The sequence below is a fragment of the Aulonocara stuartgranti genome, assembly GCF_965226115.1.
Source record: "Aulonocara stuartgranti genome assembly, chromosome: 5".
NCBI classification, from domain to species: Eukaryota; Metazoa; Chordata; class Actinopteri; order Cichliformes; family Cichlidae; genus Aulonocara; species Aulonocara stuartgranti.
In genome coordinates, this window is record NC_138943.1 from 795579 (window position 1) to 812819 (window position 17241).

Below are 17241 nucleotides of genomic sequence, written 5' to 3' on the forward strand. Positions count from 1 at the left end.
GCAGCAGAAGAGACGAGGAGGGGAAACCTGATTGTTTCTCTGCTGCTTCATTCAGGACGTAACCTCGTAACATCCATCAGATCATCATCAACCATCACTTTCACCTGGTTGGAACAGCAAACCGGAAAATACCGAGACAGTATTTCCATTTGAGAGTCTTTTGTATTGCAAGGTGAGGACGCTGAAGCAGAAGAGTCACAGCTGTAAAAGTGCCATCGTTCCATATTTAGACTCAAACCAACCCTGACCCGCACCGACAGTCTGAAATCATTTATTACTTACAGCTCATTTCCTGCACATTTCCACCAAAGCAGAATTAAAGTGACGGCTCACTGAGCTTTCTTATTGTTTCTGTTGCTGCTCCACTTCCAGTCCAACAGTCTGAGTCTTGACCTTGATGTTGGTCATCATGACATCATGTTGCAGTGGCAGCAATGTGGTTTTTTCCCACAGGGATGGTTTCCACTTCACTCCCAGATCAGATTTATAATCTCTCTCCATCAAGTTCGTGGGCTACACGGGTTGCCTCAAAGTTTAACTGAGCACAGAGGAGGTTCCTTTCTGCTGCTGGCGATAGGACGGCAGGACACCTGCTCACCTCAGAGCTCCAGCTCCACCTCTCAGGGAACCACGGCGTCAGACTTGGACACGCTGACTCCCATCCCTCATCCTCCTCGCCCCTGCTAGCGGATGACTGTGGTGGAGTCCAACAGGCACTGAAAAGGTCCGCCTGTGTGCCGGGGACGCCGTCATAGGGATTTTCTTTCGTGTCTGAAAGCAGCTCATTCTTCGGGGAACCTCGACTCAGGCGGATGGACTAAGGTCCAGGTGTTGGTATTCTTAATGGTATGTTATAGTCTCTCACTTCATTAAAAACAATAAATTCATGTTAATGACTCATTAGTCTCACCATTGGTGACGACATTAGCAGCTCTAATGAAGCGGAGCATCCTGCTGTGATGATGGACAACGAGCCCTGCGCAGCTTCAATACCAGAAGCTGTAATAACGCCACAGGATCGTGTTTTCACTGCAGCGCTGCCTCATACTGGCGAAGCCGCTCATTCGTATTCATTACTCGTGGTCGTTCGCTACAGGGCCAGTTCTCCCAGCGACACGCAACAAAGTCAGCCGACATCAAACCTCTGTTCGTGCAGTCTCAGGAAACTGGAGCTTCCTGTGCGATGAAAGCCTCCACGCTGCGGCTGCTACCTGCCAATCACACCTGCCCGATTTGTTTTGACCTGAAAGAAACTGTCCGTCCTCCCTGCACGCAGACGCAATAAAAGATGGATGCAGCGTGGCCAATGCGGTGTCACTTTAAGGAATCGGCACTCTGCCTGCCGTACTTCAGTGAATATAGGTCAGAGATGCTTTTCCGATACTTCTGTGTCCAAGAGTTGTGAGCCACAGAAAGCAGCAAAGCCTTTTCCCTTCAGACAGATCGGGAACACCCACAGCGAGGGAGCGTCACAAGGATCCGGGTCAGATGCTGGACGCAGTCGGTCAGAACAACGTGACGCACACGTTCACACGGTACAGTCTGCGTAGATCCACGCACAGGTGAAAACCATCAGCTGGTACCGGATTACTGAGATATTTGGACGTTGTCTGACTGTGAGGATGGTGCTACACAGCAGTCACAGCTTCATGCTCCACAGCATAATGAGTGTGCGTCTGACCTGGGCCGAGCGATGGCATTTCTTTGGCTTTGAATGGAGCTCGTTCATGTCGAGCAGTTCAACGTCTCCTCCTGAACCTGGGCGCTAAGCCCTCCTCCTCTCCTACCTGTGCGGCTTCATTCTGAGCCGAGGTCCTTAACTCGCAGCGCGATGATACAACGTGAGTCACCGGGTGATTCATTCAGATCCGACAGAGCCGGCGACGAGTGGCACTCAGCACAATTACTGTTTTCTCTACAGCAGGAATACTCGACGACACTCACATCAGCAAAAAAAACATATGATTACCTCTCTGAAAATGATAAATATCACCACAGTCATGCAGGAAGCAGTTTCCAGCACGCTCTGGTGTTAAATTATGTTTTGGTATAAGCTGAAGGGCTGCCTGTTTACTCTGCTGCTAGATATACGACACACATGTAAAAGGAGTGAAGCTGATTTATGGCTGCAGGAAATTTAACGTCTGATGGAATCAGCAGAGGAGACACCAAATGTACAAGAAAAGGCGGAAATACATCAATCAGAAACTCATAGAACTGCATTTATTTAGTCGCTCCTGTGTGCGCGCCGATTTCTCTCACTGAAAGGTGACTTCCTGTCATGTAGGTAAAGGGGCGTGGCTAAAAGGGCTTGCGCTGGCCCCAGTTTGTTCTCATCCATTCATCAAAAGTTTTTACTTTCCTTCAACAACTTCAAATTTCTGCTACAACGTTTCCTTCCGCCTCGAAGGAAACGTTGTCATAGTGATAGTTTCTCAGATGGTGTGGTGTTCAACACCACTTATCCTGTTTAACTAATTATTTACATAATTAGTTATTGATACGCTCCAACCCACAGACTAACTACCTGAAGTCATATTAATGTGAGCAAAAAAAACCCAGTGGAGCTGCTCCTGTTTACTGTAAACACAAACATAAACATGGTATCAACGTGACGCACCACCGCTGTAAAACGGAGCCACCAGAGGTGCCGTCACAGCTCCAGGGCGGCGGCGTTTAAACGCTCGTGCACTGCGGTCGAGCGGTCGTGCAGGGAAAGCTCCACTTTGCACAGTCTGCACCGAGTTTGTTTGATTTCTGTGAAATTCTTTCACATTTTGTAAAATCTCAGTTTCCATTCGTTCCTTCCGTCCTCCTGCTTTGCTGGTGTTGTTACTCGGTGTGTTTTTATGTGTGACGTCTTTACTCATGTTGGGAAACAGACTTTAGTGAACCGGCGGTTCTATGTTAAAATGACCTGTTTTCAAGTATCTTTGTAACTCTGTGTTACCGACATTATACCCATGCGCTCCTTTTGTCCACTTCAGATACTTTGACAGAACTGTTGTGATACTTGTTGTATTTCCCGGCTGCCTGTGGGTCACATGACTCTGACAGACATTTTACTGGATAAACCAACGTCGCTGCTACAAACTGAACGTGGCAGAAATGTTGTTTGTGACTCAAGAAGACTCGACATCTTTCATGAGGGATACATTTGACATTTCACATATTATAGACCAAGTTATTTACAGAAGTTTAAAAACGTTTCTGGCACAGTGCCATTCACGCTGCATTCTTCTTTGTTGGTATTGAGCGCAGACGAGGCGATACTGCCCCCACAGCTTCCTGTTACAAAAACACAAGACGTGGTTTCAAATACGTCGACATCGTTGCAGGCCTGGTCTTCAGTGAATAAGTGATGGTGACATGAAGCATCGAGGCTCTGGATTAACATCGTGTGTTGTCGTCCGATGCTTTCATGGCACCAAACACATAACTGTGAACAGGCTTTTTGCAGGAATCTCTAAACTTTATGCTTGAAGAAAGCCCGAGTCGTATGTTTCACTGTGATGTTTGGTTCCTTCCTTCTTCCTCGCCGTCCTCTCGGCTGCTTCATCCGGCCGTGGCGATGGTGGAGTCAGCACAGGTGCAGCGAAGGCACGGGCTCGTTAAGTCCCTCTGTCACTGCACATTACAGACTCTACTCCCTCGTTAGCCATAAATTTGAGTGAAACTGAACCCGCTAATAAAAACAAACCAATTTGTCTAATTGGGCGTCATCCCTCGCCCTCCATATGTGTCCGATAATTGTTCTGGTAGGTGGCTTCGATGCTTTCAAAAGATAAATATGTGTTGTTTGTCCCAGCGGCGCTGATAATGGGAGTTAATGGGAGGGACGTAGGCTACAGCTCATTAGCTTCATGCATTGTATTCCAGCTCCAGCACACGTGTCAGAGTTAATGCAGCGAATGGGCTCATTGCAGGAAAACATCGAGAGAAGAAGAACACGACTTCCTCCGTTAAAAGAGCGTTACGTGTTCACGTACATGACGATTAGAGACACACACGCACACCGCTGACGAATGGGAGATCTCTTTATCTGCTGATTTAATATAAAAAACTTAATGTTAATAAGACTTTAACCTTACTGTGTGAATATTATACACACACGATCTGAACCACTATTAACACAGCAGGACTAACCTCACCTCTGTGTTCTTGGCTTCACAGATAAAAACACCTCATTAGCTTCACTTCAGCCGTTTCTTTGCTAATCAGAGTGAAAACCTCCCAAAACCCAGACGTGCGATACTGTGCAGCGCTCTCATCACAGACGGAGAGCAAACAACACGTGGCGGGGTCAAACCACCCACCCTGAGCCACAGCTGCCCGCCTCACAGCACCTTCAGGAGGTGTAAGCTGTTAGCCAGGACTGGGTGTGACCTGTAATCACACTACATTTTTTTCCCCAAAGATATTACTGCATTAAATTCAGATTACATTAGTCACAGTGACGATGTTAACTCCATCACAAAGCTTTTTGGGTTATCTGCCTGACAGAAGTCTCAGTTTGTAGATGGACTGGTTCACACTGCTCTTCTACTCCCACACTCAATGCTAGCACTGCACGCTAGCACTGAACACTAGCACTGAACGCTAGCACTGCACGCTAGCACTGCACGCTAGCACTGCACGCTGGCACTGAACACTAGCACTGAACACTAGCACTGAACGCTAGCACTGAACGCTAGCACTGCACGCTAGCACTGCACGCTGGCACTGAACACTAGCACTGAACACTAGCACTCAAAGCTAGTACTGAACACTAGCACTCAACGCTAGCACTTTGTTCTAGACCTAAAAGCCGGACACACACCAGACGCGTATAATTCGTGACTTAAAATATTTTATTATTGCGGCTCAAACTCGATTTAAGCTACATCCACACGTACATGTAAACTGAGATTTTCCATTTATGCTTAAAAAAACAAAGTCAAATGCTGTTGAGAACATGCCAAAGCAACAGGATGCGATATAATCATAAACATGTAGAAATGTTGGCCAATCAGAGGTCTAGAAGTCTGGGAGGGAAAGAGTAAACAAAGATGGCGCACAGAAGCAGTCTGACAGTAACTGCGTGTGTCTATGTAAGCGTGTAAAAACTGCACATAGTAAGATTAACAGCAACAGTGTCTCTATCTGCCATCGTAGAAATCATCTCATGTAAACAATGACGTGGCGCACACCTTTGATGTTGAGCGACTAAATCTCAGTTTTCCTCGTCTGCACGTAAACACAAAAACTGAGTTTTTAAACATCTCTGTTTTCAGTGATCCAAAACGGCGTTTACATGTGGACGAAAGACCCAAACGCATAGAAGAAGCTGCGATTTCAAAAATACCCATGTACGTGTGGATGTAGCCTTATTCACACGTGAATGCAAAGACCTGACCAATGACATCACTGCATTTGGCACCAGCGCTGAATACACAGGGGCGTGGAAATAGTAATCACAGGCGTCTCTCTGAACAGATCACGACTGACCTCCTGCTGTGGGTGGATCAACTCTGCTCAGGTTCGGTTTAACGTCTTGTTCTTGTCACGTGATGGCGTTTGTCTCCGCCCATCAGAGAGCCCCAAACATGAACTTTAGCGAGGAGAGTTTAACCCTGAACCTCCGTCTTCTCTCTGCTGATGTGTTTGTATAAATATGTTAATGAGAACACACTGCCCTACATGTTCTGTAAAAGTTTCTGGCTCTGCTGTGACCTCCGAGCCACCAGAGGGGGGCAGCAGTCCAGGGAGCGAGGCCTTAATGTGTCTGTGATGTGACTCTGGTGCCAACTAGGCCATTTAGGAACATCAGGGGTTTAATGAAGTGGAAACAGCTGTGGAACAGATGACTTTTCCATCACAGGCAAAATAATTACCCTCTCGATAATTCGAACAGAGGGGGTCAGACCGTCCCTCCTCCGTCTGACTCATTTACCTTCAGCTAAACCTGCAGAAATGCGTCCCTGACAACAGAGACGTCAATGGTTTAAATTCATTTGATTCCTCTTAAACTGCTCACCAAATATTTTCCTTGAGCAACATTTAACTGAAAAAATAAAAAGCATTTCTGTTTATCTTCATATGACTCCAAACTTGATGTCGAGCCAGTTTTTTAGCATCTCCCAAAAAAACATTTTCATGCTGTGTGCTGTGAAATGTCTGAGATAGAAGAAACACTTTGTGCTCCCACTGAGAATCAGCTTTTCAGCGTCTGTTATTAAAAACATCCTGAGCTCGGGCCCATTAAGTTCTTTTCAAAATCTGTTTTCAACTGGTGGAGGTTTGGCCGGCCTGAGAGCCAAAGCTCTGAAAAGCTTACAGAAGTTACTAAGCTGTGAAACTGTGCCTCACAAAGAAACGCTAACACGTCCAACGCACGCCAAAACATTATCAGCGGGCCCAGTTTCACTGCGGTAGCAGACTCTGTGATCGATATTATCAACAGAAGTGAGAGCTTGGTGGAGACGGCGTGACGGAGTGTGACATGAACAGCACGTTGGCGTTCATGTCCTTAAAGCACCTTAAAGACTGAACGACGTTTGAAAAAAGGCTCAAAGCTTCACAAATCCAACAAAGCAGCGTTACATCAGCGTGCTACAAGCCGTCTGTCCACGGCTCGTGGAGCTGCACGGTTATTATAACAGCTTACTATTCATCATATAAGGCTTAATATGAATCTGCACTCTCTTGCTGGTGTATACGTACACGATACTTCATGTTATTGACCACAAACAGCACGGTGTCGTGCTCCAACAGCGGATGGGTGACCAACCAGCTTTGACAGGACGCCAGACGCCATTTCACTAAAAACCAAACAAGGCCTCCTTCACACATTCAAGTATCACCAGCCCATCTGAAACCACATCATCGGCCGCCGTTTACAATAACCATAAACTCACAGGACGCTTGTGTGTTTTAAAAGCTTGAGGTGAGGTCATGCTTTAAAGACAGCGCCACGAGCTGATGATGACCTTTCCAGATCCAGACCGACAGACACCTAACAGATGTTCCTGAGGTGCAACGTTAAACAGTCCACTTTCACCAAATCCCTCCAGCCCACCTGAGTGCGAGCTGCCGAGTCTGGGCACAAAACTTTGAACCTGATTTGTTGTTCGCCATCATGGCGCCGAGGCTTCTTCCTCCTTGCACCAGCATTGCTAACGCTAATGGCTGGAGAGCACAGCTCAGCCACAATTAGAATGGTTGCTTTGAAGACCAGGCGTGTGACCACTCACAGTCACTCGGGATACATGTCTGCATTCAATAATCAGACTGTGGTTATTTGCAAGAGCGGCTGCAGTCAGCCTGAGTCAGACCGCGACTGTTTGGAGACAGGTTGCCTCCCGTCAGGTGACCTGTGCAGTCACCGTGTGACTGAAAGCATTCACCCGGAGGCTGAATCTCTCACAACGTCTGGGTGAACAGTTAGTTGCTGTAACTACTTGCAGTTGGTCGCCAGCAGAAAAAATGACCATCGACCGACCGCCAGTTGTTCCTAGTCGTGCTGTCCAGCGTGACCGAACCGTCAACCTGCTCACAAGGAAATTTACACTCACAACAGCTAAAAGAGACAATAGCCGTCATAAACACATCATCAGATCAGCTGTTTGATCTGGACCGCAGGGCAGGTTTCAAACCTGCAACCTTGGTTTGGCTCAAACAGAAAAGTCAAGAAGATCAAATGACCCAGATTACAGAAAAGGATTCAGAGTTGACAAGTAAATGGCTTAAAACAGGTTAGCGCTACACAACAAACACAACTAACGGTGCTTCACCTCGTAACTCAGCTGACCTCCAGGACAGACCAGCTCAAGAAGAAAGATGGCCTCTCGTCTCATTTGCTGCTCTTCCTCACACAACCCTCCAATTATACGGGTTTATGTGGCACTAGGAGCACACTAGCTTAGTGCCCCGAGGCTGGGTTTGTGGCTATCAGCTAACATCATCGTGTGCATCAGCAAGGTTAACATTTATGCTAACTCTTTAGCATCAGCTAACTCATGTGCAATATCCCATTTGCCTTCCCCAAACACATGTCAACAGTCACATTACTGTGAAGATTTCCTTATCAGATCAGAATCAGAATCAGAATACTTTATTGATCCCTGGGGGAAATTATTTTTTGTTACAGTGCTCCATTTTAAACCAACATTAAGACAAGACAGACAATACGCTAACTAAGAATAGTACAATATATACATATATATACATACATACATACATAAGTCACTTATAAATAAATAGTTGGAAAAGAAACATGTGTAGTTGTAGCAGCAAACAGTGTGTTAAGTGGATGCGTTGTACAGGGAGATGGCCACAGGCAGGAATGATTTCCTGTGTCGTTCAGTGGTGCTTTTCGGTAATCTCAGTCTCTCACTGAACGAGCTCCTGTGACTGACCAACATGTCATGGAGTGGGTGGGAGGTGTTATCCAACATTGTCTTTATCTTGGACAGCATCCGCCTCTCCGACACCACCTTGAGGGAGTCCAGCTCCATCCCCACAACATTGCTGGCCTTACGGATCAGTTTATTAAGTCTGTTGGCATCTGCGACCCTCAGCCTGCTCCCCCAGCATGCAACAGCATAGAGGATCGCACTGGCCACAACAGACTCATAGAAAATCCTCAGCATTTTCTGGCAGATGTTGAAGGACCTCAGTCGCCTCAAAAAATAGAGACGACTCTGGCCCTTCCTGTAAAGTGCTGTGGTGTTTTTAGCCCAGTTTTTATCTATTCACAAGTGTGTACACACACACACACACACACACACACACACATAAATAAATATATATATATACACATCACACATACATAGACCAATCGGTGTGAAGGGCAGGGAGATGCAGGCAGATCAGCAGGACAATCCTCGGCTCAGACTTTCAGGAGTAAAAAAGTCTTTAAGCATTTAAACTACAAGCTGAAGTTTGGATGAATTCATGCAGCTCGGTGTTGCCGGGAGCTGAATCACATACAGCCACACAGATTATAGCAGCAGTAACACAGTGACACACACAGCAGGGTGAAGTGGATTTACAACGTCTTTAAGACGGAACGTCGATGGTCCTGAAGACCTCTAACACAACACGAGCAGATACAGAGAGGCGGGCTTAAAGTGATACACCTGGAAATACAGGCAGATCGCCTGAGCAGCGCTCGATGGAGACGGTGGTTTGTACAACAGGCAGACCCAGCCCTCCCTCTCTCATCAGCTCACACTGATCTGAGCTCAACTCCATCCTCACAATCCAAAAACCCTCCTCATTAAATCTCTGCACGTCCGCTGGCTGCCCCTCGCCTCTCATCCCTTCAGCAAACACGGACACAGCAGGTGTTTTCAGAAAAATCCTCCATTTAAAGCACCTCAGCTCATCCAGTCAGAAATCACTGAACCCACTGCGACACATTCAGACCCGGCACAGCTGTCAGCTTCTGTCACGTCTGCTCCAAACGCCAGGCACTTCTTCTTCGCTGGTGTTTTTCTTACAGCCTCGTTGACCTTTTCCTTCTAACAGCTGCTCGTCCGTTTCCCTTTCACCTGCGGGGCTTCTGCTACCGACCTGACCAACCACACCATCCGAACCCGGGGGTCACAGCCAGCTGAAGGCGCCACCAGACCCCCGATGCCCCTCTCAGGTTAGGGCAGTGAGAGAATTCAAACAGAGGGGGTCAGAGTTAGCGTGGCAGTAAAACCAGATGATCAGGGTTAACCCTGTGAGGACCACAACCCCCCTCAGCCTGTCCTGGGGAGGAAAACAAAGGCCAGGATGTGGTTTTTCATGCACTGAACGTTTGTGTGGTTTGCCTCCTGGATTTGTCAGCCTCCAGCTCTTCTTACACATTTCTCACCTTTTTGAACACCAAAAATTCTCTCATGACAAAAACTTTAAAAGTCTTTCTTATTTAGCACGCGATTCAATCAAACCCCACCCAAGAGGGAGCTCAGTGATCACCTCTGTTTCAAAACCCAGCAACACACACACACACACACACACACACACACACACACACACACACACGGACCATAAAGAAGCCCGAAAATACACACACACTCACACACACACACACGCACACGCACACGCACACGCACACCGAGAGTGCAGCAGCAGATAAACCTGAAACACAAACACACTAAAGATTGATTGAACAGCTCGAGGAACACGACCAGAACCAGAACCTGCATCATTAACATGATCCAGAAACCAGCGCGCGCGCGCACAGCTTCACCTGCACGACTCAATCCAGCAGAAACGTGTTCTTCTGTCTGCAGGAGTCATTACACTCTGACACACTCACACTGTGGGTTTATGAGGGAGATGTGTGTGTGCGTCTCTGCGCAGGTGTGACACTGACTCATACCTGGAACAGGCGCAGGATGTTGGCCACCATGATGGACACGGAGCTGGCCGAGGCCCCGATGACCCCCACCACCTTCTCGGGCTTCACGAACACCGGAGGTTCCCCGTTGGTGCACCTCACGTCCGACGTGTCCTTCTGGATGAGCGCCTGCACGAACGTCAGCGACTGCTCCAGTGCGTACGTGTCCCGCGAGCAGGTGTCCAGGATCCGCGCGCCCAGCGTGACGTTGGGCAGAAGCTCATCGTCGCCGTTGATCTGGTCCAGCGCGTACATCATGGCCTCCAGCCGGTGGATGCCGTTCTCCTTCTTGATGTCCCCGCACGGCGTCCCCGGGACCCCCCTGGCGTGGACCGGGAAAAGCCCCCCCAGCGTCACGTCGCCCTCCACGCGGATGGAGTGCGGCGCGTAAATCTCCTGGGAGCCCGCAAGGTCCAGGAACGCGTGGAGTATCCACAGCACGCGGAGGGGCAGGCCGGAGCGCCCGCCCATGCCGGCGCCGGGGTCCGTGCGGTCACGCAGCGGGAAAACGCAGGAGCGCGAGGAGGCGCGAGGGGACTGTTCTCGGGACAGGTCCGTAAATCCGGCGGCTCGTGGCCGGCCCGCGCCCCGCAGAGAGAGCACCCGCTCACCGGCACAGCTGGGATCCCGCGCGAGGAGCCACGGCATCCGCGCCGCGCGAGCCTGCCGCTTGTTGCACGAGTACCATCCCGGCCCCGCGAGCCCCAACACTCCGGTAACTCCTCGGTAACTCCTCTGGTAACGGCAGCCCGCCGCCCACGCGCGGCTCTGATGTCACAGCCCGTGACGATAGACCGCTCCGATAACTGCGCCGTGCACACCTGTCTGCGGGCTCGCGCACTCCGTGGAGGCTCCCAGGCTTCTGCGCACAAAGTGGCCGAAAAAGATCAAAGAGAGGCGGCGAGAGGAGTCGACACGAGCCGAGGAGAGGAGCTCTGCGCGCGCGGTCCTCACGGTCCACCAGCCCCCTCTCTCTATCTCTCTTTCTCTCTCGCTCGTGCTCTCTCTCGCTCATCCACGCACGCGCGCTCACGCCGCCCACGCGCGTTTGTGTAATTATCAGCGCAGGGCTTGTGCTGCCAAAACAAGCCGAACAAACAGCCTGCGCGTGCTCCAGCTCACGGACCGTTACCGTGAACGGGAGCGTGAGGCTCGGTGCCCGCTTCCTCCCGTTGTGTCCTCAGAAACTCACGTTAAAATCACGTTTCCCGCTTCCGGGCATCCAGGTAACTTCAGCCAAACTCCGGGTCTTACCGCCACCGTAACTCGTTACACATCAACAGGTGTGACAGAAGCGCCTAAGAACCAATTAGTTCTCCGCGTAAATGGCGTCATCATTCCCGAAGATCCCTCGGACCTGTGCGCGCGGACAGCAGCAGCCTCTGGTGTCCTCGCGCTTCTCTGACGAGCCGCATTGTCCGCTTTTTGGTGGAAATGACGAGTTTCAGCTGTAACGTGTGAAACAGAGAACAGAACCAAACCTGCGTGTAAAACATCCAATCATCTAATATCTGATTAGAAACGTCACGGCTTCAAACAGGCGCAGCTTTATTAACACAGCAGCTCCTTTACAGACACAACAGCGCAGAGACGCGTTCAGTCAGAGCGTCTAATACTCACCTGCTGCACACACACACACTCACAGACGCACACACACTCACACAGATACACGAACACAGACAGAGACACACTCACATACTTGTACTGTGTCTTTAATCTCTTCATATTTTTCTGATATGATGGTTTCTGCTTCTTTTGTCAAACACTCTGCTGACAGTCCTCTTTCATCTGAACGCAGGTTAAACCGTGGGTTAGTTAGTGAGTTTATAACCAAGCTGATCGCTAATGTTAGGATAAATTTGAACAAATTTCCCACGTGTGGGACTAATAAAGGTTATCTTATCTCTTATCTTATCTTAAATCCAGATAAATGAGGTAGTCCAGGTAGTAGGACTCCTCCGACTCTTCTGAGTAACACCAATGAGTTCCCACCAAAGCCGAGAGACGGAATCTCTCCAGTGTGTCCGGGATCTGCCGAGGCCCCTTCCCAGAGGCACATGTCAGAAACATGGCATCCAGGAGGCATCTCACATCAAATATCTGACTTGTAAATTCAAAATGGCTGATCCCATTATGGCTCGCCACAGCAGATCTTCTGCCCCCATCACCCTCTGCATGTCGTCCTTCATGACACCCACAGACCTCCTCAGACTGCCGAGCAGCTCCAATCAGCTGGTCATAGTTCCCACATTTAGAGTCCTTGCTCTCCTGCTTTTCCTTCTCTCTCGCTGCCTGCTAACCTGCCATGCCCCTCTCCTCTTCCTCGGTCTTCGACCAACAGTCGCACAGTTTATTAACCCAGGCCTTGTTTAAAACCTGGAAGTTCAAACCACAACACCAGTGAAGAGGCCACAGCAGCCACGTTCGTCTGTGGGAGGAACAAGAAAGTGGGACAAAGATCAGCGTCAGTCATCAACAGCATGGCTGAAAAAGAAGAAACTGTGGAACGACGCAAAGTGCTGAAACTGACGCAGCGAGGTTCACAGTATGACTTTGATCTGTAGATCAGTTTTTATTGTTATTGATAGTAAATGCAGCTGCCAGGGAGCCGCTTCTAATCCCACCAAACTGACTCCCATGATGTTTACTGATGTTTACTGACCTACAGGGTTCTGATCCGGACCCTGGTGCGATCCTGAAACTATGAAACTGTGAGGTTCATGTGAGGTTCTGCTGTTCCCATGTTTCCCATGTTGCTGTCTGTGTTTATTGTGTTATGGTGTGTTGATAATTTGTGCATTCCTGTATTATCCTTTTGTGTTGCACATTTCGATGTTTTTTTCCTCGCTACCTAGCCTGACCTGTCTCCCAATGTGATGTTTGTATTGTATGTACGGTCGGCAAGGTCTGTCATCTCGGTTGTGGGCAAAAGACCTGCAACTGACAAATAAAGGCTATCTCTCTCATCTTTCAGAGCTTTTCCCCTTCAAACACATCACTGTGCACTTCTGTGTTAGGAGTGTGCTGTTGTTCTGTTTGTCTAAAATTATGTTGAATATCAGACGATGTTTTACGAGGATTCAATGCAGAAATCCAGAAACTATTCATCGTCACAGAAACCAGCCCGCTCACTCGAGAATCACGTTTAACCTCCAAAAACTGAATGTGTCCTGGCTTTTCAGTGACAGTGAACTCGACCTCTGTGGGCTGTGAGTTTGCTGGAGTTTCACAGAAGAATGACGACTTTTTCTGACAGTTAAGTCATTAAAGAAGCTCACTGTCAGACCACGATAAAAATAACACTCACACTTCTCCTGGGATGGATTCACGTGGACCTGGTTTAATAACTGAATAACTTTACAGACACATCAAAGTGTGAAAGTTAACTTATATAATGTAGTGTTTGAGCAGCTGCTTACTGCAGGGTGCCACGTCCTTACTGTTTTAAGCCCGACACCCATCGTTGGCCGTCGGTGAGCGTCCTCCAAAGTGAGCCTTTGTGGGTCTGTCATTTGGAGGTCTCCAAAAAGGTCTCCTCTCTCCTCACTTGCAGCTTCCATGTCAGGGTTTGTCTGGCGATGTTGTTTCCTGGTTTCACTGAGCCCAGTGGCGGATCTAGAAAATTTTACACAGGCGTGGGGGGCAAGAGGTGAAGCCACGTATGTGTAAATCTCCCCTGTATGTAAATGGAGTCAACAAAATATCCACAGAGACACTTTAAAACTATTTATTGCATCATTTCAGCCTGGGGGCGGAGCTCTACAGTGGATGAGCCTGCCCCCTTCTTTTTACATCCATGAAACTTTCATTAACACGACGTGAGTGTAAAGGTCACGGTGGTTACTTCCTGTATTTGCTGACGTCACTCAGCTAGCACTGTGCTGCTGTATGTAACATGGCCACACTAACGGTTCAGTCACACACTAAGCTCGGTTTAATTGAAATGTTATCGACAGGTCAGAGCAGTCCCGTGGATGTTGCAGACGGCCTTTACTGAAATCACACCAAAACATTTTGACACCATGAGTCTCTTCAGCAGCCTTAGAGGTTTTTAAGATTACCCCAGAGCTGGAGAAACCACGCTGTTTGTATGTTGGGCTGCTGTATGAACACCAGGTGAGCGCACCTGCTCTCATTCTCACTTTCATGCTCGCTGAGCATCGTTCTTGTCAGTCAGATGCTGTGAGAGTGAGATTTGCCATCTGTGTGTCAGGACTGCCTGCAGGAGAAAAAACCCTTCTCAGTCTCTCTTCAGTCGCTTTGCGATGTGCGAACATCACGATTCAGCAAGTCTGAGGATTATTTTTGTTTTGATGCCGACTTTCTGAAATGACAGAGTTTCGTTACAAATTTGCAGTTCATGCTGGAGCAGCCACTTCACAGCGGTTTAGTGAATTTAGACCTCAACTTCAGATTCTGCAGGTGCTCATTGGACAGTTTCTGTGTGCTCAGCAGAGCGGCCTCAGAGTCCTGTACTCCCAACTACTTCCTGTCTGAGGAGGGCAGAGGACACCAGGGAACCAGCTACGTCCAAAGATCAAGACTTTGTCATTTTTAAAGAGATCAATAAGAACTAACGATTCAATGCAGAGAGGTCTGATAACACATAGTGAGCGAAGAAGAAGCACCCAGTGCATCATGGGAATCCCCGGCAGCCTATTGCAGCATAACTAAGGGAGGATTCAGGGTCACCTGGTCCAGCCCTAACTATATGCTTTAGCAAAAAGGAAAGTTTGAATCTTAACCGTAGAGCCAGTGTCTGTGAGTGTGGAAACATCAAGTACACGTTATAGTAATTTTTTACTGCTCAGTTATGATGAACCGCTCCCATTTCATAATCAGTGAATATGTGAATCCGTCACATGAGGATTACTACTAACAACAAATGACATCAGCCACAAACAAGCACACAAGGATCTATAACCAGGTTCCAGAAACGTCGGGACGCTGTGTCAATGAATAAAAACATAAAGCCTGATCTCAGAGATTCATATCTGATTCACATTTATTCACATTTTTTTAATTGTACACAACATCCTGATGTTTTTGTTACTGGTGTTGCATTTTCATCATTGGCAGACTGGAGACACGCCCATCTTTGCAAACAATCATGTTTGTGAGGGACAGCCAATCGGAAGACACTGGCCCAGTGTCAGATAAAGAAGGATTATTTTGGGCTGTGAATCATGCAAAGCTGATCTAGTAGAGTTGAAGCCTAGAAATATGGAGTTAGTCCTCTTGAATCTTGGTCTGGTGCTTTAGCCTCACCGTGCTGTCTCTAGGCCCGTGGTGTGAACCACATGACCTGTCGCAGGTGTGAGTCACATGACCCGGCGCTCCTCTGGCGGCTCCCGCACCAAGGCGAGCGGCTCAGTGTCATCGTGTGCAGCTCCGAGCGTCTGGCAGCACTCATTGCTCAAATGAGTGCTTCATTATATTCTCTCTGATAGCCGAGCACAACTGAGTGAAATCCAATAGCACAATTCAATTATGCTGTGATGTGGGGACAGATTTGCACTGAGAGCATTTCCACTGGATCCAGACACAGAGCTCTCTGTCTGACTTTGTCAGATTTGAGTCATTTATCAGATATTTTGGCTCGGCGAGCGTCCTTGAGCGCTGAAGTCGCTCAGAGTGAGACCGTCAGCCAAATGTCTGAAGAATCCAAATGGGAGAACGGCATGCTGTGTGATTCTGATGTTACGGAGGCTCATTTTTCATTTCCTCCAAGGTCGCGTTCCAGCTCCAAGCTGGTGAAACACAATCGTGAGGTACCGAGAGACCCCGGCCGGCCTAACGGACGACCCCGATCTCAGTGAGCTTTTGTGTCAGCGCTGCAGTTCCTCCGACGTCCAGCAGAGGCTCCAGCAGTGAGTCAGACTCCTATGTTTAACAGTCCAGCTAACCGCTGTCCTGGAGCCACGTTCGTGCTCACATCATCATCAGCTCAGAGCGCTCGCTGTGCTCTCAGCGTGCGGCCGCTCTGCCGCTGAGCATTATTTTTCATGCATTTCCCCCCAGTTGTGTAGAAGCAATAATAAATGATTATGTGTTGTGTGGATTATTCTGAAGTTGTCCTTCATTATTTTACCACCTGCACACAATAAATATAATTACCTGTGACTCATTCTCGGCTTCCAGGCCTTTTTTAAAAAAATCAGTGAAAGGCCAAAGAAGCCGAGCGAGCCGAAGGCTGTCACCGCTGAAGCCCTCAGACCTTCGTCAGCAAGCTGTGACTGGATCAGTTGTGTGAGACCCTCATTAATCGCCAAAACACGGACGTGGATCAGCAGCTCTGCGGGCAGAGCCGCTAGTTACCACAGTCTTATAGGCACGATCTGATATCGTCGTGTTGGTGTTGTTCCCAGATCATCATACTAAATGTTCCAGGATCAACATTGCAAGTGACCAATCAGAATGTTGTGATGTTCGGGAAAAAACGGCGTAAAACAAAAAACTGTACTTAAGCTGCGAGAAACTGCCTCTGTCCGCCGATCAATGGACCCTGACTCTTTAATAAACAGTAAGCAGAATTGATATTGTCCTTGCAACATTGGAATTTCATAAATGCACGAATGGCTTGGTGTGCAAAAGAATAACGTCACAACAATGTGATTGGTCAGTTGCAATGTTGATCCTGGAACAACATTTGCATGATGATGTGGGAACAACACCGACACGACGATATCAGATCATCCGTCTTATAGGTGTGTTTTTGTCCACAAACAGCTTCCTGAACTCACCACAGTTACACCAGCTGAAGGACACAGCTTCATCTCTACAGTTAGGAGGCATTTTATGTGAATGATAAAAAGAGGCTGTCAGGGTTTCTGGGTCTTTGACCCAGTATTCTTAGTTCATGTTCACTG

At 48.2% G+C, this 17241-nt stretch overlaps 1 protein-coding gene across 4 annotated transcripts in view; it reads right to left on the reverse strand.

Moving 5' to 3' along the window:
* The window catches only part of grm7 (glutamate metabotropic receptor 7), a 151286-nt gene extending 139067 nt beyond the window's left edge, over positions 1–12219 (reverse strand). Inside the window, exons 1-2 of one of the 4 annotated variants that reach the window (XM_082533437.1) lie at positions 12072–12219; positions 10355–11820 (exon numbers count right to left, since the gene is read on the reverse strand). In XM_082533437.1, coding sequence (XP_082389563.1) covers positions 10355–11020 — 666 coding nt within the window. In that variant the 5' untranslated portion in view covers positions 11021–11820; positions 12072–12219. Of the gene's footprint in view, positions 1–10354; positions 11920–12071 lie in introns of those variants that run through there. The other 3 variants (XM_082533439.1, XM_082533436.1, XM_082533438.1) reach the window with 3 other exon arrangements.
* Between the last annotated feature and the right edge of the window lie 5022 nt (positions 12220–17241).